General features: G+C 42.7%; 1 protein-coding gene and 1 long non-coding RNA gene across 3 annotated transcripts in view; one reads left to right on the top strand and one right to left on the bottom strand.

The window, feature by feature from the left end:
• LNX1 (ligand of numb-protein X 1) overlaps positions 1-22,562 on the top strand; it is a 147,430-nt gene that overhangs the window by 22,433 nt on the left and 102,435 nt on the right. The window contains exon 1 of one of the 2 annotated variants that reach the window (XM_055294677.2): positions 5,264-5,623. The exons of the other annotated variant lie outside the window; for it this stretch is intronic. Within the exon in view, the coding sequence (XP_055150652.2) occupies positions 5,532-5,623 (92 nt within the window). The 5' untranslated portion in view covers positions 5,264-5,531. Of the gene's footprint in view, positions 1-5,263; positions 5,624-22,562 lie in introns of those variants that run through there. 2 annotated transcript variants of the gene reach the window in all.
• On the bottom strand, positions 20,377-21,086 carry LOC129491031 (uncharacterized). The gene is made up of 2 exons (XR_008660438.2): positions 20,996-21,086; positions 20,377-20,592 (listed from the first exon to the last, which is right to left on the bottom strand). It is a non-coding gene; the product is annotated as an uncharacterized lncRNA (long non-coding RNA).

Consider the following 22,562-nt stretch of genomic DNA (forward strand, 5'->3'; position numbering starts at 1 on the left):
TACCTCCGGAGACCCTTGAATTTAGAAAACTAAGAGGCAAGTGTTTACTTTTCTCTGTGAGGCCTCCAGGCTGGTGGCTGCTTGTATGGGAGTCTTGTCATAGCTTTTGTTTATAAATTTTGCGTTGGTTTGCTTGATCTTTAACATCACTTTATTCAATAAATATGCATCTAAATAAAATGGTTTTAAATTTTATTTACTTATTTATTTATTTTGAGATGGAATCTCACTCTGTCGCCCAGGCTGGCGCGATCTCAGCTCACTGCAAGCTCTGCCTCCGGGGTTCATGCCATTCTCCTGCCTCAGCCTGCTGAGTAGCTGGGAATACAGGCGCCCACAACCACGCCCGGCTAATTTTTTGTATTTTAAGTAGAGACAGGTTTTTACCATGTTAGCCAGGATGGTCTCGATCTCCTGACCTCGTGATCCGCCTCGGCCTCCCAAAGTTCTGGGATTACAGGCTTCAGCCATTGTGCCAGGCCCCAATTTTATTTTTTTAATTGACAAATACATATTGTATATATGTATGGTGTACAATATGATGTTTTAAAATATGTATATATTGTGAAATGGCTAAAGCAAGCCAATCGACATGCATTACCTCATATATGTACCATTTTTGTGATGAAAACACTTAAAATGTACTCAGTAACTTTCTACTGCACAATACATTGTTATTAACTATAATCACCTTGTTGTACAATAATCTCCTGAATTTATGCCTCCTGTCTAACTGAAATTTCTGCACCTGTCGCCCAACAGGAGACTTAAGTCAGGGTACAGGCAGACAGCATCACATCTTTAAACAGCTGGTGCCTGTTTTCTCCAGAATGCATTTCATTTGTAAACAATACTTGTCTACTAAATATAAATACTTGAATAAAACATTTAGGACTGGCTGTAGGTATATATGACTGGCTAGATCATTGGTTACTTGGACAACTGTTTCTGCTTTCAGACTAGAGAGCTCTTTTATGGGAGTAAATCTGAGTTTGGAGCTAGCAGTTGGAAACTTCTGGCTAATTCTGTTAATTTCTGCCCTCTTAGATGTTTACAGACTCCCATCACATGGGTGTACTGTAGAGAATTCCCAGGGGGGTGATGGACTTATTGAGTTGAATGGCAGCCTTCCTAACTGGAGGCCATTACCAGTATGTAGTGGGGCCCCTGCAGAGGGCCCATCTGCTCATCTCTGTTGACCCAGACTTTCAATGAGAAGGTGTGTGGAAGCCAAGCTTTTACTTCTTGATCCTGAGCGAGACTTATTTTAGGCTCAAGACCACATTTCCATTTTGTAATCTCATCATCTGCATACACAGTATTTAGCAAGGATTCACAATAGGTCAGGCCCTGAATGAAAGAAAAATAAGCTGTGATTTCTGCCTCTAAGGAAATGACCTTTTAAAGGTAAAAGAGAGAAATTGAAAACATACATGAATTGTTTCATAGGACAAGTCACTTTGCCCTTTACTTTCTCTCCTTTTTCCTTTTTTTTTCTTTTTTTTAAAGTTCTGGGATACATGTACAGAATGTTCAGGTTTGTTACATAGGTGTATGTGTGTCATGGTGGTTTGCTGCATCTACTCTCTTATTTTCTAAAAATGGAAGATAATAAAACTGACCCTCCTCAAGTATTTACTAGTATGAATACAGAGTTCATTGTTCAATAATTTGAAAAGAGCTGTGAATGAAAACGTGATGTAATTGGCCCAAGATGCACGTGGCTGAAGGCTGGCTGGGAATATTTTCCTGATTAACTTTGCATCCAATGTCCTGGGAGTTTCTTCTCCAAAGGTCTATCCTGGATCCTCTATTGACCTTTACTTCCATCCAGGGTAGTGTGTTCAGGACAACACAGCTAGCTGTCTACAAAGTGGGGAAGACTTTATTGAAAGAAAAAATACAGGGAGGGCCGGGCACAGTGGCTCAAGCTTGTAATCCCAGCACTTTGGGAGGCTGACATGGGCAGATCACGAGATCAAGAGATCAAGACCATCGTGGCCAACACAGTGAAACCCCATCTCTACTAAAAATACAAAAATTAGCTGGGCGTGGTGGTGCGTGCCTGTAGTCCCAGCTACTCGGGAGGCTGAGGCAGGAGAATTGTTTGAACCCGGGAGGCGGAGGTTGCAGTGAGCCAGATGGCCCCCATTGCACTCCAGTCTGGTGACAGAGTGAGACTCCATCTCAAAAAAAGAAAAGAAAAGAAAAAGAAATACAGGGGACTATTACCTACGAAAAGTAGGCATGTACTAGTCTTGCTGGTCATTTTAGCCGGACTAAGCATCTCATAATAATTGTGCTTTGACATACATCCTTACTGCGACCTTCTAACTCGGAACCCAACATTTTCCTGGCACCTGAATAAACCTTGTTTAGTGAAGAGAAAAGAAGCAAGAAAATAGGAGATGATCAGTGATATCTGAGATAACATTTAAGGATAAATAGGACAGCCAGGCAAAGAATAGGGCAAAGATTAGAGTTAGGGCTGTTTACTGGCAAGGAAGCCATGGAGCAATCTCTGTTCATTTGAGGTAGGGTTTTAGCCCCAAGGGATCGTATTAATTGGATTACATCGGATGGCAGGTAATAGAAAATTATGTTATATTGGTTTAACCAGGTAGAAGTTTTGTTTTTCTCATGTAATACAAAGTGTAGGGGTAGGAAGCACAGGATTACTATGATTTTTGCCATGACATGATGCCAGCAGGAATCAGTTTAGTTTTCATCCTCAAGTTTGTCACCTCACAGTCTCAAAATGGCTACATGCTTCAGTGTCATGTACAAGTTCCAGGCAGAAAGAATTAGGCAGGCAGGGAAAAATACAATGTGCCAATAGAGACACCTCCCTTTAAAGAGCCTTCTGAGATGCCTTACCCAGTAATTTCTACTCATACCTCATTAGTCACTACTGTGTTATACAGCTGCCCATCTGTGAGAGGGTCTACATGTAGTAACAGCATAAATAAAACCCGGGTTCTGTTGTAAGGAAGAAGGGGAGATTAAATGTTTGATAGGCAACCAGCAGTGGTTGCAATAGCGACATAAAAAAAAACAACAGAAAACCTTACATTCATGTTTATATTGCAGTCACATTAATTAATTAATTTCATCCCCTTGAAATGCAAGGTGGTGAATAGGCAGTCATCCTTTTTTAATAAAAGATGTATCACACGTCAGAAGCAATCTGATATATCCAAGATCGTCAGAAATACAATCCAATACCAATATGAAGTCCACAACCTTTATAATACATCACGCTACTTAAGAGTTCTGATCTATACAGGAGGTCCTGGACATCCAAGAAGAGCATGTTTCAGGACTTTGTGAAACTCCATATTTAGGATAAGACTATAACATGTCACTTCTCTAATAGTATAGGAGGAAAGAAGGGATAAGAAAAGAATAACAAGGCCTCTTGGAGATAGATGTTAAGCTTCCAGGTAGGTTCATTCACTATCGCTAATAGTTATTAGTAATAGTAGACCCAGGTGCAGTGGTTTACACCTGTAATCCTAGCTACTTGAAGATTGAGGCAGGAATATCACTTGAGGCCAACTCAAGACCAGCCTGAGCAACATAGAGGGACCCTCATCTCTGAAAAGGATTTTAATTTTTTTTTTTTTTTTTTTTTTAGCCAGGCATGGTGGCATGCACCTGTAGTCCCAGCTACTTGGGAGGCTGAGGCAGGAGGATTGCTTGAGCCCAGGAGTTCACCACTGCAGTGAGGTATAATTGTGGCACAGCACTACAGCCTGGGTGACAGAGCAAGACCCCTATCTCTGAAAAAAATAAAATACAATAACATTAAGCTAATACTCGTTAAGCCCTTTGTTGTTTATGGGCATTGCCCCATTTCACCTTCTCACCAGCACTCTGAGTTAAGCACTATTACTATTGTCTTTCTTTTACAGGGGAGGACATGAGGGTTCAGAGAGGTTAACCAAACATGCCCAGTGTCATACAGCTAGTATGCGGCAGAGCTAGAACTCTAACCTCAAGCTTCTCTAACCCCAGCACCTAAATATCAAACCTAACTTCCCTTCTACTGCTTTCCGTGAGCTCTGACTCACTCTTGCAGAGCAGCCTTACAGAGAATAGAATTCCAATTTGGACCTCAACAAAATTATGAATTATTACATCCCATGTTTTATCAAGGTTGTTCATCTGCACTGTAAACTGTAGAAATTAAATCTGCACATTCTAAGAGTCTTCTGTATTTAAACTCTTTTAGCCCTGCCTCTGATCCCAAATTCCTAATGACTAACATAGTTTATCGCAATTGGTCTCATCCTGTAGACTTTTCTCTGGTCTACTTCCTTTGGAGTGGAGTTTGCTATCATGGCTTGGCTGTCATTAATGTGATGAATGTAATTATCCCTTTGAGCCATTTCTATTAAGATTCTGGTCTTGAGTTGGCAAAACGGAATTTAATCTTCTTGAATATGGGGTAAGGGAGAGTCCTGGGGGCTTCTGTGGTGTTCCAGAGCTTAGGCCTGCAAAGAAGTCTTAGTGTTGAGGCTGGTGACACAGTCTCAAATCCCAGATCTTAAAGCTGGAAGAGAGGATGTGGCCCGGTCCCTGACAGACCAGGCAGGTAAGGCATAATTAGCTCCATTTCAAAGGTAAGGTGACTGAGGCTTGAGAGCTTAAATGAAACAAGGGTCATACAGCTGGTTTCAGAGCTCAATTCAATCCCCCCAGGGAGAAGGAAGAATGGAGTGACTCATTTCCTCACCAAACGGGAACCTGTACGTTGTTTGGACAGAACTTTATGTCTATCCAGGCTCTTTGTTATTCTGACAGAGAATGGCACAGCCTATTCTCCCCTAGAGCCAATTTTCAAAATTAGCAAGGAAGCTGTCACTGTCACATCTCTTTCATATGTCAGTGCAGTCAAGACGGTGATCGGTGAAACGTTTTAAATCGTACTCTAAATATACATCCAGTGCTGGAGGAAGGTGGGGTTGGTTCATATTTCAGCCACTCCTGTGTTATAATATCTGAATGCTTGCTTTAAGCTCAGATCTCCAGGCTGCTCCAAAGATGGGAATTTCTTACAGTGCCTCTCTAGCAAACTGGAGGGCAGCTTTTCATTATTTAATTATTCACACAGTGGGGTCTGAATGTGCCATGCTCATGCCCTCTTCCAACACTCTTTAACTCCCAGCCTGTCTGCTCCCAGCTGGTGATGTAAATGTACCAGCTGCTTCCCAAGAACCAGTCCGCATCCTGCAGGAGGGGCTGGTTCCTTTCCTGGGCATCAGCCTGCCTGCTCTCAGCCTAAGCTCTCTCGCCAACCATGGTAGCTCCTTGCATTCCTGCATCCTCTCATCTGAGAATCAGAGAGCATAATCTTCTTACAGGCCCGTGATTTATTAACGTGGCTTAATCTAAAGGTTCTCAGTCAAATTCTTTATGATCTACTGATTGTGGGGGCATGGCAAGGTTTGCTTAAAGGAGCTTGGCTGGTTTGGGCCCTTGTAGCTGACAGAAGGTGGCCAGGGAGAAGGCCGCACGCTGCTCGGAGAATGAAGGCGCTTCTGTTGCTGGTCTTGCCTTGGCTCAGTCCTGCTAACTACATTGACAATGTGGGCAACCTGCACTTCCTGTATTCAGAACTGTGAGTCCCCTCTCTGTCCGTGCCTGTGTGTTTATGTGCCTAGCATGTTGGGGTGAGATCTGAGTCCATTCCCTAGCTGATATATCCATTTAGAGGAATAAATTCCACACACACTAGATGCACTTGGACAAAGCGCCCTGCCAGCAGTTTAAAGCCGCATGCTTAGCTGTCTGTGACTTGACAAAAAAGCCCCATATTAACAGATGCAGTACTTTCTCAACAAGGCATTTCTTTTTTTCCTGCTTCAGTGCCAATGCTGCTTTTTCGGGGTACTCTTTTTCCTCAATAGATGTAACTTCTCTTCCTTCCGTAAATAGAACTGAAGAGCAGTTAAGAATAGAATTTGTATGCATAGATCTGCTGCCTCTGTTGGGTATTTATAATTGCAAGCAGGCATCGTCCCTTTATTGAGACAGTCTCTATACCTGAAAACAAGTATAGTATCAGTAAAAAAAGAACCCTATGTATAAAATGTATATATCCATGTTATTTTTATTTTTGATGCTTTTGAAACCTATGGGATACAAAGAAACATGCCTTGAGCACCCATATTTCCATTGCCTTGATTTAATGGGTTAACATTTTGCCACATTTGCTTCATATATTTCTTGCTGCAATGGTCTGGAGCAAATTGTAGCCATCGTGACATATCACCCCTAAATACATCATTGTGCATCTCTGAAAAATAAAGACAATTTCCTACATGACCCATGTCCATTTTATGCAAGGAAATGCCTCATGTCACCAACCTCTAGTGATATTTTTCCAGCTCCTTTTGTTAGTAAGCTTTGAATAAGGATTACAGACTGATGTGAACGACTTCTAGCAATCATATGAAAAGTGTTGCTGTGTGTGCCTTGTGTTTGGAACATTTGCAAAAATGTATTCCTCCTTACGAACCTAACCAGACGGGAAAAATAGCAAGAGTTGGCTTATGTGTAAGTTACAGTCAGTGGGCAAATGAAAACAGAGACTTTAAATGGAGTTCATAGAGCCCAGATCAGAAAAGCTTGTCTGGTCACATTAGATAGTGCTACCAGCCATAACTACGTGGTGGTAGCCCGTGCCTCCTTTGTAATTAGCTGGACCAGTCGATTTGTCTAACACAGCAGGTGCTCTTTGATAAATAGAGCTAGGTTCTTGGAAGCGATCATTTGTTCTGCATTTCAGGATTATCTGGTCCCATCTTATTGGAATGTAACTCCAGGATCCAAGAGAAAGTATCTAGCTTAAATCTGAATCATGAGCATCTCTGAGGAAATAATGACCTTGCAGAAGCTTTTCTAGACAAACAGACAATGGCAGAGATTACGAAAAGGCTCATTCCTCTCTCAATGGATGCTGAGGTTGGGATCTTTGAAATCCGGTGCCATGATATTCTTCCCTGCCCACCCATTCCCATCCGCTATCCTTCTTCATTGCTATGTTGGTTTCCTAGGGCTGCTGTCATGAATTAACCCAAGTTGGGTGTCTTAAAACAACAGAAATTTATTCTCCCACAGTTCTGGCATCCAGAAGCTTGAAATCAAGGTGTCAGCAAGGTCATGCTCCCTGTGAAGGCTATAGGGGAGAATGCTTTCTTGCCTTCTTCTGGTTCTGTAGAGGGGGCTGCAGGTGTTCCTTGGCTTGTGGCTGCATAACTCTACCTCTGCCTCCACCTGTCTGTACATGGCCTTCTCCTCAGTGTCCTCTTCAATTCTCTTTGCCTTCTCCTCTTCTTATAAGGAAACTTATCACTGGCTTTAGGGCCTACTTGGATACTCCATGGTAATCTTATCTTGAGATCCTTAATTGCATCTAGAAGACCCTTGTTCCAAATATGGTCACATTCACAGGTTCTGGGTAGACATCTTTTGGGGGCCACCACTCCACTGACTACAGATTCCTGCTATTCCTACACAAAGATTCCTGCTATTGAGGAATGTTTCCATTTGTTTACATTTGAAGGAAGGTCCTTATGCCACTTAATAATTTTCTCTTCTACAAGTACATGAATCAAAGGCAACATTTTTGCTGAATAACTGAACGGACGCAAGCAATCTATGAAAGTACGATGCTAGGGAATTGCCAGGATGGTGTTTCCACATTTATCTGACTTTCTTAGAAGCTTCCAATTGCTGTATATGCTTTGTGAGAGAATTCTGTGCAGCTGTTCCCTGATGCTACTGGGGATAATTAATCAGTGAATTAGTGACACATTTCAGGTACTGTCATATTGTCTAAGGAATATAGGCAATAAGAATTGAGGCATGGTACCTCCTCTCTAGGAGCTGACAGTCTAATTGAGAAGCTGAAATTTATACACATAAAAGATATAAGCAATGATTCAAGGCAGATGGAAATAAATCATTTATAAGTAGAGTAGGTAGTAAGTTGAGAGGAGGTAGAGATTGTCCATGTTGGTGAAATTGATCAGGGAAAGCTTCCAGAGGAGTTGGGGGTTTAAGCTGGATCTTGAAGTGCTTAGAGGAATGAGGCAGAAACAGGTAGAACGAGGAAGTATTTCAGGGATGGTAAGTGGCACCAGCAAAAAGGTTAGGAGCTGGCTGTGGTTGTCACCAAAGCTTGAAAAACTATCATTTGGAAGAGTAAATAGGGCTGCTGGTCCAGTTTAGCACCCTTGGGAACAGGAATGATGGGTGATGGCTGCATGTCCAAGACGGAGGCCTTCTCTTACCTACTCTGGGCCATAGGATCCCAAAAGCAGGCAGAGCTTGGGGGATCTGCTGGGCTTCCTCCACCCTTTATCTGAGCTTTGGATTCCTGGCACTGGGGGAAGCTTGCCCTGTATTCCTTGTGCTTCCAGATGCACAGACCCTCCTGGATTTTCCTTTCTCTCTAACACCAATGCACTCTTGTGTTCCTAAGTTCATGCCCAGCTCAGACACTGGAACTAATCCAGTACATGGATTCAAATTTAGCATGTGGCCCAGGTTTCTCAAAGTCAAATGCCTACAGGAGCAAGGCATGATTTTTTTTTTTTTTTTGAGACAGAGTCTCGCTCTGTTGCCTAGGCTGGAGTGCAATGGTACAATCTCAGCTAGCTGCAACCTCCGCCTCCCGGATTCAAGTGATTCTCCTGCCTCAGTCTCCCAAGTAGCTGGGATTATAGGCGCCCACCACCACACCCGGCTAATTTTTGTATTTTTAGTAGAGATGGTGTTTCACCATATTGGCCAGGCTGGTCTTGAATTCCTGACCTTGTGATCCACCTGCCTTGGCCTCCCAAAGTGCTGGGATTACAGGCATAAGCCACCGTGCCCAGCCAGGAATTATTTTAAAATGTGTATCATTCAGGCATAACACAAAGGGAGGTGGTGAGGCCTCTGGCCAACTGCAGATGAATATATAATGCCTGAAAGCATTCAAATTGAATTTAAAACAAAACAAAAACCCTGTGTCTAATTTAGCAGATCACTTAGGCACGCCTGGTTTGGACTTGAGGGCCAATAGTTTATAACGACTTGGCCAAACCAATTCGTAATGTTGGGCCAAACACCTATTGACTCCAGTGGGAAAGACACCAGGTTCAAAAGGATGAAGAGCAGACCCAGAACTGGCAAATGAGACACTGGGTTTTACCGGGGACTTACATATAGGGGAGAGAGTCCAGTGGCAGCAGGCTGGACAGCAGAACCCCCTTGCATATAGTCCAATGGCGAGAGATGGACAGAACTGCAAACACTTGCAAAAGGCATGCATTTTATATTCACTTAGGTCCCTAACAGTCTCCACCTAGCAACCTTCAACAAAGGACGTCATCAGTCTCCTATACAGCCCACGTTTCCTGGGACAGGCTAGGGGCTAAGCTGTTTCTCATAGATAAGGAATGACCCTCCAGGTTGGCCACTCCTGGATTCCTTAGCTTGGAACTCCGAACCCCATGCATGTGTGTCTGCTACACAGGGTCAGTCTCAGGGTATGCTTAAGTCATTGCTATCAGGTGTGTTTATACCAGGGCCTTTCCTTCTTTAAATATGTTTATTGTCACCTGATGCCTCGACCATGAGGACAGTGAATTTGACAGAAGAACCCTAAAACCAGAGTATTTGGTGTGGAGTCCCAATCTATAGATCAGGGCACGGGGAATCTAGGACAGCCCTCAGGTCTACAAAGAGCATGCCCTAAGGATGAGTGACAGCCCTTTCTTTCCCCACATGCCCTCACCCACAGACCTCCATGAACATTCTTTTTGAATTTCCTAGACCCCAAAGGGAATCTGGGAAAATAACTTTCAGCGTCATGGGCATGAGCATGGAAACAGCCTTCTCATCTTTCTGGGCCTATATTTACAGCCCTGCACGTGGAGAGACTTGTAGATGAAAACCTTAGAACAATGTAGGTTCTGAGGACCACCCATATCAGAAGTAGGGACGGAGTTCATTTTCAAAATGCAGATTCGGAGGGCTCTAAATCAAACCTACTAAAATTAAAATCTTTGGGCGAGGGGGCCCATCCATTTTCATGCTTAAGCCTTCCAGGTGATTCTCATGAGGCCACCCCATTTTCATTCTTGACAAGCTCCCCGAAGGATCCGTATGGGCACTACAGTTTAAGAACTCTTCACTCCAGCTGGAAAGCCAACTTACCCTGACTTTCCCTGTTGAAAATTATCGCTCCCCTCTGTGTCCCCACTCAGTGCTATATGCATCAGGAACTTCTACCCTGTGAGTTCTGAGGAGATCTTGGGATGTAGTAATGTTCATATGCCCAGCCTCTGCACAGCTCAGGGCAGAATTAAGTTAAACCAAATGAAATGAATTTGCCTCATATCTTGGCCAACTCTTAAATGTGATAATTTTCAACAGGGAAAGTCAGGGTAAGTTGGCTTTCCAGCTGGAGTGAAGAGTTCTTAAACTGTAGTGCCCATACGGATCCCCTGGGGAGCTTGTCAAGAATGAAAATGGGGTGGCCTCATGAGAATCACCTGGAAGGCTTAAGCATGAAAATGGATGGGCCCCCTCGCCCAAAGATTTTAATTTTAGTAGGTTTGATTTAGAGCCCTCCAAATCTGTGTTTTGAAAATAAACTCTGCCCCTACTTCTGATATGGGTGGTCCTCAGAGCCTACACTGTTCTAAGGTTTTCATCTACAAGTCTCTCCACGTGCAGGGCTGTAAATATAGGCCCAGAAAGATGAGAAGGCTGTGATAAAGAAGACCCTGGTTGGTTTCTATGGAAGGGAATATTGACCTTGCTCATAATGATACAAGCTAGGCTCATCTCAGATGTTTCAGGATGCAGCACTGTACTTGAATAACTGGGATTGTCGTTGTGCTGGTCAGTCATCACCTGTGGCTTTTGTAACATTTCTTTAAATATTTAATTTTTTTGTTTGTTTGTTTTTGAGATGGAGTCTTGCTCTGTTGCCCAGGCTGGAATACAGTGGCATCATCTCGGCTCACTGCAACCTCCATCTCCCGGGTTCAAGCAATTCTCCTGTCTCAGCCTCCCGAATAGCTGGGACTACAGGCACCTGCCACTACGTCTGGCTAATTTTTGTAGTTTTAGTAGAGATGGGGTTTCACCATATTGGTCAGGCTGGTCTCGAACTCCTGACCTCAGGTGATCCACCCACCTCAGCCTCCCAAAGTGCTGGGATTACAGGCATGAGCCACTGCACCCAGCCTACATATTTAAGTTTAACAAAAATACAAGAAAAAAACTTAGAATTTGGTGGAGTGGTGCTAGTACTGGTGGTGCATTTCGTTCTCCACACACCAAACCCTCATGAGCTAGTTACAGAAAAGTGGAGTTTTTTCATCTCCTTCCCACTTTAACAACTTTTAGTTCCTATCATCCTTGAAAATTATTCTCATGTTTGTGCCATATTCTGGTGGTGTGACCTGCTCTTGCCTGTGGTACAAAGTCTGAGTGAGCTTTGAGTGGATGCACAGTTAGTTTGGGACTCGCTTTTCAAAGTACCTGCCCTTCATTTTAGGAAGACAGTTATCAACAAGAAAGCTAGGCGTGGTCACTGGAGGATGACAAGTCCTGGAAACTAGTGCCACTAGCTGTGTGACTGACTTCCCAAGAAGCCAGGAAATGCTGTGCTCTTTCTAGCTTAGAGTCAAATATTTTTGGTTTGTAAGTGGAATCACTAGGAACAATATTCATTATATAATCTGGAGAGAAAATTGTACTTTATTTTCTTATCCCTATAGAGACAGTAGTACTAAGTGGGAATAGCTTATTCCCATTGGAGTTTTGTACTCCGGAGATGAAAATGAGCAATTCCAATTTTGAAACCTAAATCATCTAAGGCTATGGAAATGTTACTGGTGGCAAATCTGTAGCAACCTCAATTCTTTTTTTTTTTTTTTTTATACTTTAGGTTTTAGGGTACATGTGCACAATGTGCAGGTTTGTTACATATGTATCCATGTGCCATGTTGTTTTGCTGCACCCATTAACTCGTCACTTAGCATTAGGTATATCTCCTAATGCTGTCCCTCCCCCCTCCCCCAACCCCACAACAGTCCCCGGAGTGTGATGTTCCCCTTCCTGTGTCCATGAGTTCTCATTGTTCAATTCCCACCTATGAGTGAGAACATGCAGTGTTTGGTTTTTTGTCCCTGCGATAGTTTACTGAGAATGATGTTTTCCAATTTCATCCATGTCCCTACAAAGGACACGAACTCATCATTTTTTATGGCTGCATAGTATTCCATGGTGTATATGTGCCACATTTTCTTAATCCAGTCTATTGTTGTTGGACATTTGGGTTGGTTCCAAGTCCTTGCTATTGTGAATAGTGCCGCAATAAACATACGTGTGCATGTGTCTTTATAGCAGCATGATTTATAGTCCTTTGGGTATATACCCAGTAATGGGATGGCTGGGTCAAATGGTATTTCTAGTTCGAGATCCCTGAGGAATCGCCACACTGACTTCCACAATGGTTGAACTAGTTTACAGTCCCACCAACAGTGTAAAAGTGTTCCTATTTCTCCACATCCTCTCCAGCACCTGTTGTTTCCTGATTTTTTAATGATGGCCATTCTAACTGGTGTGAGATGGTATCTCACTGTGGTTTTGATTTGCATTTCTCTGATGGCCAGTGATGATGAGCATTTCTTCATGTGTTTTTTGGCTGCATAAATGTCTTCTTTTGAGAAGTGTCTGTTCATGTCCTTTGCCCACTTTTTGATGGGGTTGTTTGTTTTTTTCTTGTAAATTTGTTTGAGTTCATTGTAGATTCTGGATATTAGCCCTTTGACAGATGAGTAGGTTGCAAAAATGTTCTCCCATTCTGTAGGTTGCCTGTTCACTCTGATGGTAGTTTCTTTTGCTGTGCAGAAGCCCTTTAGTTTAATTAGATCCCATTTGTCAATTTTGGCTTTTGTTGCCATTGCTTTTGGTGTTTTAGACATGAAGTCCTTGCCCACGCCTATGTCCTGAATGGTATTGCCTAGGTTTTCTTGTAGGATTTTAATGGTTTTAGGTCTAACATTTAAGTCTTTAATCCATCTTGAATTAATTTTTGTATAAGGTGTAAGGAAGGGATCCAGTTTCAGCTTTCTACATATGGCTAGCCAGTTTTCCCAGCACCATTTATTAAATAGGGAATCCTTTCCCCATTTCTTGTTTTTGTCAGGTTTGTCAAAGATCAGATCGTTGTAGATATGCGGCATCATTTCTGAGGGCTCTGTTCTGTTCCATTGATCTATGTCTCTGTTGTGGTACCAGTACCATGCTGTTTTGGTTACTGTAGCCTTGTAGTATAGTTTAAAGTCAGGTAGCGTGATGCCTCCGGCTTTGTTCTTTTGGCTTAGGATTGACTTGGCGATGCAGGTTCTTTTTTGGTTCCATATGAACTTTAAAGTAGTTTTTTCCAATTCTGTGAAGAAAGTCATTGGTAGCTTGATGGGGATGGCATTGAATCTATAAATTACCTTGGGCAGTATGGCCATTTTCACGGTATTGATTCTTCCAACCCATGAGCATGGAATGTTCTTCCATTTGTTTGTATCCTCTTTTATTTCATTGAGCAGTGGTTTGTAGTTCTCCTTGAAGAGATCCTTCACATCCCTTGTAAGTTGGATTCCTAGGTATTTTATTCTCTTTGAAGCAATTGTGAATGGGAGTTCACTCATGATTTGGCTCTCTGTCTGTTATTGGTGTACAAGAATGCTTGTGATTTTTGTACATTGATTTTGTATCCTGAGACTTTGCTGAAGTTGCTAATCAGCTTAAGGAGATTTTGGGCTGAGACAATGGGGTTTTCTAGATATACAATCATGTCATCTGCAAACAGGGACAATTTGACTTCCTCTTTTCCTAACTGAATACCCTTTATTTCCTTCTCCTGCCTGATTGCTCTGGCCAGAACTTCCAGCACTATGTTGAATAGGAGCGGTGAGAGAGGGCATCCCTGTCTTGTGCCAGTTTTCAGAGGGAATGCTTCCAGTTTTTGCCCATTCAGTATGATATTGGCTGTGGGTTTGTCGTAGATAGCTCTTATTATTTTGAGATACGTCCCATCAATACCTAATTTATTGAGAGTTTTTAGCATGAAGGGTTGTTGAATTTTGTCAAAGGCCTTTTCTGCATCTATTGAGATAATCATGTGGTTTTTGTCTTTGGTTCTGTTTATATGCTGGATTACATTTATTGATTTGCGTATGTTGAACCAGCCTTGCATCCCAGGGATGAAGCCCACTTGATTATGGTGGATAAGCTTTTTGATGTGCTGCTGGATTCGGTTTGCCAGTATTTTATTGAGGATTTTTGCATCAATGTTCATCAAGTATATTGGTCTGAAATTCTCTTTTTTGGTTATGTCTCTGCCAGGCTTTGGTATCAGGATGATGCTGGCATCATAAAATGTGTTAGGGAGGATTCCCTCTTTTTCTATCGATTGGAATAGTTTCAGAAGGAATGGTACCAGTTCCTCCTTGTACCTCTGGTAGAATTCAGCTGTGAATCCATCAGGTCCTGGACTCTTTTTGGTTGGTAAGCTATTGATTATTGCCACAATTTCAGAACCTGTTATTGGTCTATTCAGAGATTCAACTTCTTCCTGATTTAGTCTTGGGAGGGTGTATTTGTCGAGGAATTTATCCATTTCTTCTAGATTTTCTAGTTTATTTGCATAGAGGTGTTTGTAGTATTCTCTGATGGTAGATTGTATTTCTGTGGGATCGGTGGTGATATCCCCTTTTTCATTTTTTATTGCATCTGTTTGATTCTTCTCTCTTTTCTTCTTTATTAGTCTTTCTAGCGGTCTATCAATTTTGTTGATCTTTTCAAAAAACCAGCTCCTGGATTCATTAATTTTTTGAAGAGTTTTTTGTGTCTCTATTTCCTTCAGTTCTGCTCTGATTTTAGTTATTTCTAGCCTTCTGCTAGCTTTTGAATGTGTTTGCTCTTGCTTTTCTAGTTCTTTTAATTGTGATGTTAGGGTGTCAATTTTGGATCTTTCCTGCTTTCTCTTGCGGGCATTTAGTGCTATAAATTTCCCTCTACAAACTGCTTTGAACGTGTCCCAGAGATTCTGGTATGTTGTGTCTTTGTTCTCGTTGGTTTCAAAGAACATCTTTATTTCTGCCTTCATTTCATTATGTACCCAATAGTCATTCAGGAGCAGGTTGTTCAGTTTCCATGTAGTTGAGCGGTTTTGAATGAGTTTCTTAATCCTGAGTTCTAGTTTGATTGCACTGTGGTCTGAGAGACAATTTGTTATAATTTCTGTTCTTTTACATTTGCTGAGGAGAGCTTTACTTCCAACTATGTGGTCAATTTTGGAATAGGTGTGGTGTGGTGCTGAAAAAAATGTATATTCTGTTGATTTGTGGTGGAGAGTTCTGTAGATGTCTATTAGGTCCATTTTATGTAGAGCTGAGTTCAATTCCTGGATATCCTTGTTAACTTTCTGTCTCGTTGATCTGTCTAATGTTGACAGTGGGGTGTTAAAATCTCCCATTATTATTGTGTGGGAGTTTAAGTCCCTTTGTAGGTCACTCAGGACTTGCTTTATGAATCTGGATGCTCCTGTATTGGGTGCATATATATTTAGGATAGTTAGCTCTTCTTGTTGAATTGATCCCTTTACCATTATGTAATGGCCTTCTTTGTCTCTTTTGATCTTTGTTGGTTTAAAGTCTGTTTTATCAGAGACTAGGATTGCAACCCCTGCCTTTTTTTGTTTTCCAGTTGCTTGATAGATCTTCCTCCATCCCTTTATTTTGAGTCTATGTGTGTCTCTGCATGTGAGATGGGTTTCCTGAATACAGCACACTGATGGGTCCTGACTCCTTATCCAGTTTGCCAGTCTGTGTCTTTTAATTGGAGCATTTAGCCCATTTACATTTAACATTAATATTGTTATGTGTGAATCTGATCCTGTCATTATGATGTTAGTTGGTTATTTTGCTCGTTAGTTGATGCAAACTAGCCTCGATGGTCTTTACAATTTGGCGTGTTTTTGCAGTGGCTGGTACCGGTTGTTCCTTTCCATGTTTAGTGCTTCCTTCAGGAGCTCTTTTAGGGCAGGCCTGGTGGTGACAAAATCACTCAGCGTTTGCTTGTCTGTAAAGTATTTTATTTCTCCTTCACTTATGAAGCTTAGTTTGGCTGGATATGAAATTCTGGGTTGAAAATTCTTTTCTTTAAGAATGTTGAATATTGGCCCCCACTCTCTTCTGGCTTGTAGAGTTTCTGCCGAGAGATCAGCTGTTAGTCTGATGGGCTTCCCTTTGTGGGTAACCCGACCTTTCTCTCTGGCTGCCCTTAACATTTTTTCCTTCATTTCAACTTTGGTGAATCTGACAAGTATGTGTCTTGGGGTTGCTCTTCTCGAGGAGTATCTTTGTGGCGTTCTCTGTATTTCCTGAATCTGAATGTTGGCCTGCCTTGCTAGATTGGGGAAGTTCTCCTGGATAATATCTTGCAGAGTGTTTTCCAACTTGGTTCCATTCTCCCCGTCATTTTCAGGTACACCAATCAGACGTAGGTTTGGTCTTTTCACATAGTCCCAAATTTCTTGGAGGCTTTGTTCATTTCTTTGTATTCTTTTTTCTCTAAACTTCCCTTCTCTCTTCATTTCATTCATTTCATCTTCCATCAGCGATACTGTTTCTTCCATTTGGTCGCAACTGCTACTGAAGCTTCTGCAATCTTCGCGTAGTTCTCGAAACTTGGCTTTCAGCTCCATCAGCTCCTTTAAGCCCTTCTCTCCATTGGTTATTCTAGTTATCCAGTCTTCTAATTTTTTTTCAAAGTTTTTAACTTCTTTGCTATTGTTTTGAATTTCCTCCCGTAGCTCAGAGTAGTTTGATCGTCTGAAGCCTTCTTCTCTCAACTCGTCAAAGTCATCCTCCATCCAGCTTTGTTCCGTTGCTGGTGAGGAACTGCGTTCCTTTGGAGGAGGAGAGGTGCTCTGCTTTTTAGAGTTTCCAGTTTTTCTACTCTGTTTTTTCCCCATCTTTGTGGTTTTATCTACTTTTTGTCTTTGATGGTGGTGATCTACAGATGGGTTTTTGGTGTGGATGTCCTTTCTGTTTGTTAGTTTTCCTTCTACCAGACAGGACCCTCAGCTGCAGGTCTGTTGGAGTTTACTAGAGGTCCACTCCAGACCCTGTTTGGCTGGGTGTCAGCAGCAGTGGCTGCAGAACAGCGGATTTTTGTGAGACCACAAATTCAGCTGTCTGATAGTTCCTCTGGAAGTTTTGTCTCAGAGGAGTACCTGGCGAAGTGAGGTGTCAGTCTGTCCCTACTAGGGGGGTGCCTCCCAGTTAGGCTGCTCAGGGGTGAGGGACCCACTTTAGGAGGCAGTCTGTGGGTTCTCAGATCTCCAGCTGTGTGCTGGGAGAACCACTACTCTCTTCAAAGCTGTCAGTCAGACAGGGACATTTAAGTCTGTGGAGGTTCTTGCTGAGTTTTTGTTTGTCTGTGCCCTGCCCCCAGAGGTGGAGCCTACAGAGGCAGGCAGGCCTCCTTGAGCTGTGGTGGGCTCCACCCAGTTCGAGCTTCCCGGCTGCTTTGTTTACCTAAGCAAGCCTGGGCAATGGCGGGCACCCCTCCCCCAGCCTCGCTGCCGCCTTGCAGCTTGATCTCAGACTGCTGTGCTAGCAATCAGCGAGACTCCGTGGGCATAGGACCCTCCGAGCCAGGTGCGGGACACAATCTCCTAGTCTGCCGTTTTGCAGGCCCGTTGGAAAAGTGCAGTATTAGGATGGGACTGACCCGATATTCCAGGTGCCGTCTGTTACCCCTTTCTTTGACTAGGAAAGGGAACTCCCTGACCCCTTGCGCTTCCCGAGTGAGGCAATGCCTCCCCCTGCTTTGGCTCGTGCACAGTGCGCTTCACCGACTGTCCTGCATCCACTGTTTGGCACTCCCTAGTGAGATGAAACCGGTACCTCTAGCAGAAATGCAGAAATCACCCATCTTCTGTGTCGCTCGGGCTGAGAGCTGGAGACCGGAGCTGTTCCTATTTGGCCATCTTGGCTCCACCCCCGCAACCTCAATTCTTAACACCTCAGAAGAAAGAATTTTTAACCAAGGGGCATAAGGCAGGGTGAGAGGCCAAGGCAAGTTTTAGAGCAGGAGTGAAAAGTGTATTAAAAACCTTTAGAGCAGGAACAAATGGAAGTACACTTAGAAGAGGGCCAAGCGGGTGACTTGAGATCAGCTGGGTGGTTTGACCTTTGACTTGGGGTTTCATATGTTGGCATTCTTCCAGGGGGGTTGCATCTCTTCTCCCCTGATTCTTCCCTTGGAGTGAGCTGTCTGCATCCACAGTGGCCTTCAGGCACTTGGCGGGTGAGCATGCACAGTGTGCTTACGGAAGTTGTGTGTGTGCTCACTTGAGGGGTTTTTCTCCTTATCAGTTGAGGATTCATATACCAGTTAAACTCTGCCGTTTTGCCTCTTAGTGTGCACGCTTGAGTCCACTCACCCAACTCCTGAGATCTTACTAGGAAGCTGATCACCAGGTGTTTTCTATTTATTGGGAAACTGTCTGGCCCTGGCTTCAACCAATGATTATTTTAGAGAGACATTTAACAACTGCCCGACCATCACCTGATGGTTGCCTGACATTCCTCATTGTGGGGAGGGTGCCCTTCCCTGCTCATGTCTGCCTGACTACCTACTGTAACAGAAGGATGAGGTTTCCGGGAGAAACTGCCAAGAGCAGTAGGAGTTATGGGCAGCCTTATGTATGTCCTTCCTGCAAAATGTGGTAGGCTCCAGGAGTCAGAGCCACAGAACACACCAAGCTCTTAGAACCAAGGATTCCAACCACCAACCACCTCCTAGGTTAACTGACTCTAACCTAACCTGCAACATACACCTCTGACAAACTGCACAGACTTCATGCAACAAGAACATTCATTTTTGGGCTAACGGGCCCAAAGAGAGCTTTAAATCAAACCCAGCTGGGAGTTCCAGGCTTTCAAGTGGGGAGGTTGCTTGCCTCCATTTTCTATATCTATTTCCGTCTACCCATTATGCCCTGGTCTGGCTCTTCAGTATCCCCTTCTCTAGGTCAAGGCTGTGTGGCAAGACCACCCTTAGTAGCTCCTTTTCCTGCCTGCTGACTTCAGTCAGACCTGGGCCAGGTATTGGGCCATGAACTCCATGACCTGGGGAAGTGCCTTTTTTAAAAAGCTTTGTAATAATGGAGATCCACACAGGAAGGTCCAGATGATTATGGCTGGATTTTTTCTGGGGTGAATGAGTCGGGGGTGAGTGGAATACAGTGGATTGCCTTAGCATCCATTTCCTCCCCACTTCATTTTCACTGTGTTAGCCATTCCCAACACTTTCAAAGTTCAAACCAACAGGGTGAGCTTTATGGATTTGCCAGCAAATGTTTTCCAAATTGAGTCTCCAAGAATTTGTTTCTTTCTTATCGAAATTGAAAAGGGGAAAAAAAATGTTGCTGATCCCTGGATTTGTCTTGTCCTGTGTTTTAAGCATCTGAAGTAGAATTTGGACGAGGACCTGGAAGGAAGGAGGTGGAGTTTATAGAGGAAATGGGGTATGATGGAGAAATCATATTCCAACAGGAACAAGATCCAGTCTTGGGGCAAAGCCAGGGCCCATTTGGGCTCAATGACTCTTGAAGCATTTCAGTTCAGCACATGCTTAACAGGGCATTTTTCCTTGAATTTTTAGACTTGGGTATTTTGAAGGAAATTGAAGCCTCATGGCCCTGATTCATTTTCATTGAACTCATCAAAATCTTATTTTGTAATGATTCTTTGATGTCCAAAGAGCATTGTGATCCTGTTTCATGGTCTTATTTTTCCCCCCTTTGAGAATTAGCAAATTCTTTTTTGCCAGCAGTAAAGCCACTCCAGTTCCAAGCTGTTCACTCCCTGGTCCAAAGTGTTCTCTTCCTAGGGAAGTCACCCTAAACAAAACCCAGCAGTTTCAAGATGCCACTCTGATGCTTGGCAAATTGTGTTTGTCTTTCTAGTTCCATGACTATGTCAGGTGGATAAGAGGCAAAGTTGGGATGTCTGTAAGAATCTCACTGACCGCTTCATGCTTGGTTGACTTATTTTCTTCATTTTAACTTATAATGGAAAACTACAAACAATATAAAAGGAGAGAAAAGATTATAATAAAACTCCATATGCCCCATACCCATCTTCAGCAATTGTGAATTCAAGGCCATCTCATCGATATCTCCTTTAACTGTTTTTGAAGCACATCTCAGATGATAATGTCATTTCATCTGCAAGCATTTCAGCACCTGTCTCTAAAGATAGATTCTTAAGAAATGTGACCACAATACTAATATCACACCAAAAACAACCATAATTCTTTAATAACACATATCTAGTTTGTTTGAATCATGAGCTAAATACAATCTACACATTTGCAATTAGTTGCCACATCTCTTAAGTTTCTTTCATCCTCCTCCTCCTCTTCTCCGTTCTTCATCCTCCACTGATACAAAGGAGCTCTTGAGGTAAATTCTGAGGAATATAGCTTTGGCAAATTCCAAATACTAGGCTAGTAACCGAAAAAGAGAAAAATAAAACAATGATTTTAATTTACTGTCCAAGTTGAAAGAAATGTAAAAAAGCAAAGGTCCAAGACATTGAGCATTGAAGTCTGCGAATGTAACTACAATTTTACCCAAGACGAGTGTCTTTTATGATTTTGTTGCCCAGAAGCTTTAAGGGGAGAATTTATTTTTTTTTTTTACTTTTATTTTAGGTTTGGGGGGTACATGTCAAGGTTTGTTACATAGGTAAACACATGTCATGGGGCTTTGTACATATTATTTCATCACATAGGTATTAAGCCCAGTACCCAATAGTTATCCTTTCTGTTCCTCTCCCTCCTCCTACCTTCCACCTTCAAGTAGACCCCAGTGTCAGTCATTTCCTTCTTTGTGTTCAGAAGTTCTTACCATTCAGTTCCCACTTAGATATGCAGCATTTGGTTTTCTGTTCCTGCATTAGTCTGCTGAGGATAGTAGCCTCCAGCTCCATCCACGTTCCTGCGAAAGACATGATCTTGTTCTGTTTTATGGCTGCATAGTATTCTATGGTATATCTGTATCACATTTTCATTACCCAGACTGTCATTGATGGGCATTTAGTTTGATTCCATATCTTTGCTATTGTGAGTAGTGCTGCAAAGAACATTTGCGTGCATATGTCTTTATAGTAGAATGAATTATATTCCTCTGGGTTTATACCCAGTAATGGGATTGCTGGGTGGGATGGTAGTTCTTCTTTTAGCTCTTTGAGGAATTGCCATACTGCTTTCCAGAATGGTTGATTTAATTTACACTCCTGCCAACAGTGTATAAGTGTTCTAATGGGAGAACTTTAAGAAACTGGAGAAATATCTCCATAGGCAATAATCTTGCAACTTCTTGATCACAGACCTATATCAATCAATAAATTTCTCCATTGCCTGTCATATGTGTAGTTGTCTATATAAAATTATACACATATACTACTACATTAATATATCCATGATAAAACAGGCACAAAATCATTGTTAAAGAATAAAAAAATATACCTAAGGGTTCTATGACAATCTGCCCACTTTCAGGGCTCATTGGTAAAACAACTTCTTCAAAGCAAATGGAGGAAAATTGCTCACTGCCAGTCTGTGGGGTTGGTCTTGGAAGGAATAGGGCAGGAAATGGTCTACTTCTGCAGGCCAAATAAAACTTGGCAGGCCAAGGAAGCAGACATCCTTTTCTCATAGTCATATTTCCCCCGACTTTTTTTTTGTTTGTTTAACCATCACTCCTGTGTGCTCATGTGGCCCCACTCCCTTCCAGCTTTCTCTGAGGCCCACCACCCCCAACCACACCTGCTTTCATTAACACCAAGATTGGAACTGGAGGATCCAGGTTTGTGAAACTTGCAATGTTCAGAATTTGAGTCCTCTTTTTAAAAAGGAAGGTAAAATTGTGAATTCACAACTGGTAGGTCCCCGTCAGGTTCTTGGAAAGGCACATGCATGCCAGGACCCTCGAGCCATATTCATCAGCCTTACAGTCATCATCCCTCTCACGGGAGCTCTGAGGTACCAAATTCACCTTCCTTTCTTTCTGACTCCTTCTTCTTATTCTCTCATATTTGCCTGTAGAGCCAGCTCTGGGAATTCTGGTGCCCTTCTAAGCCCATTTCTCCTATGTTTAACTCTTGCATACCCAGAGCTGGAGCTGTCTTCCTGGTTGCCCCATGAGCCAAGAATGTACCTGTGAGCCCTTACCCACTTTCTTCCTTCGTTAGCAGCTCTACCCAGAACAGTAGGGGAGGGAGAAGCCAGGGTCCCCAGAAACAAGTCCACTTGTCATCCCAAGGACTGTAATCCAGTAGCTCTCTGCTGAAGGTGAGATGACCTAGTGATTCAAGGCACATGCTCTGGAGTCAGACTGACCCCAGTTCCTATATAGTCTCTGCTAGCTGGGCAACCTTGGGCAGGTTACTTAGCTTCTCTGAGCTTTTCTCACC

The sequence above is a fragment of the Symphalangus syndactylus genome, chromosome 10, assembly GCF_028878055.3.
Source record: "Symphalangus syndactylus isolate Jambi chromosome 10, NHGRI_mSymSyn1-v2.1_pri, whole genome shotgun sequence".
In the NCBI taxonomy this organism is placed as follows: domain Eukaryota; kingdom Metazoa; phylum Chordata; class Mammalia; order Primates; family Hylobatidae; genus Symphalangus; species Symphalangus syndactylus.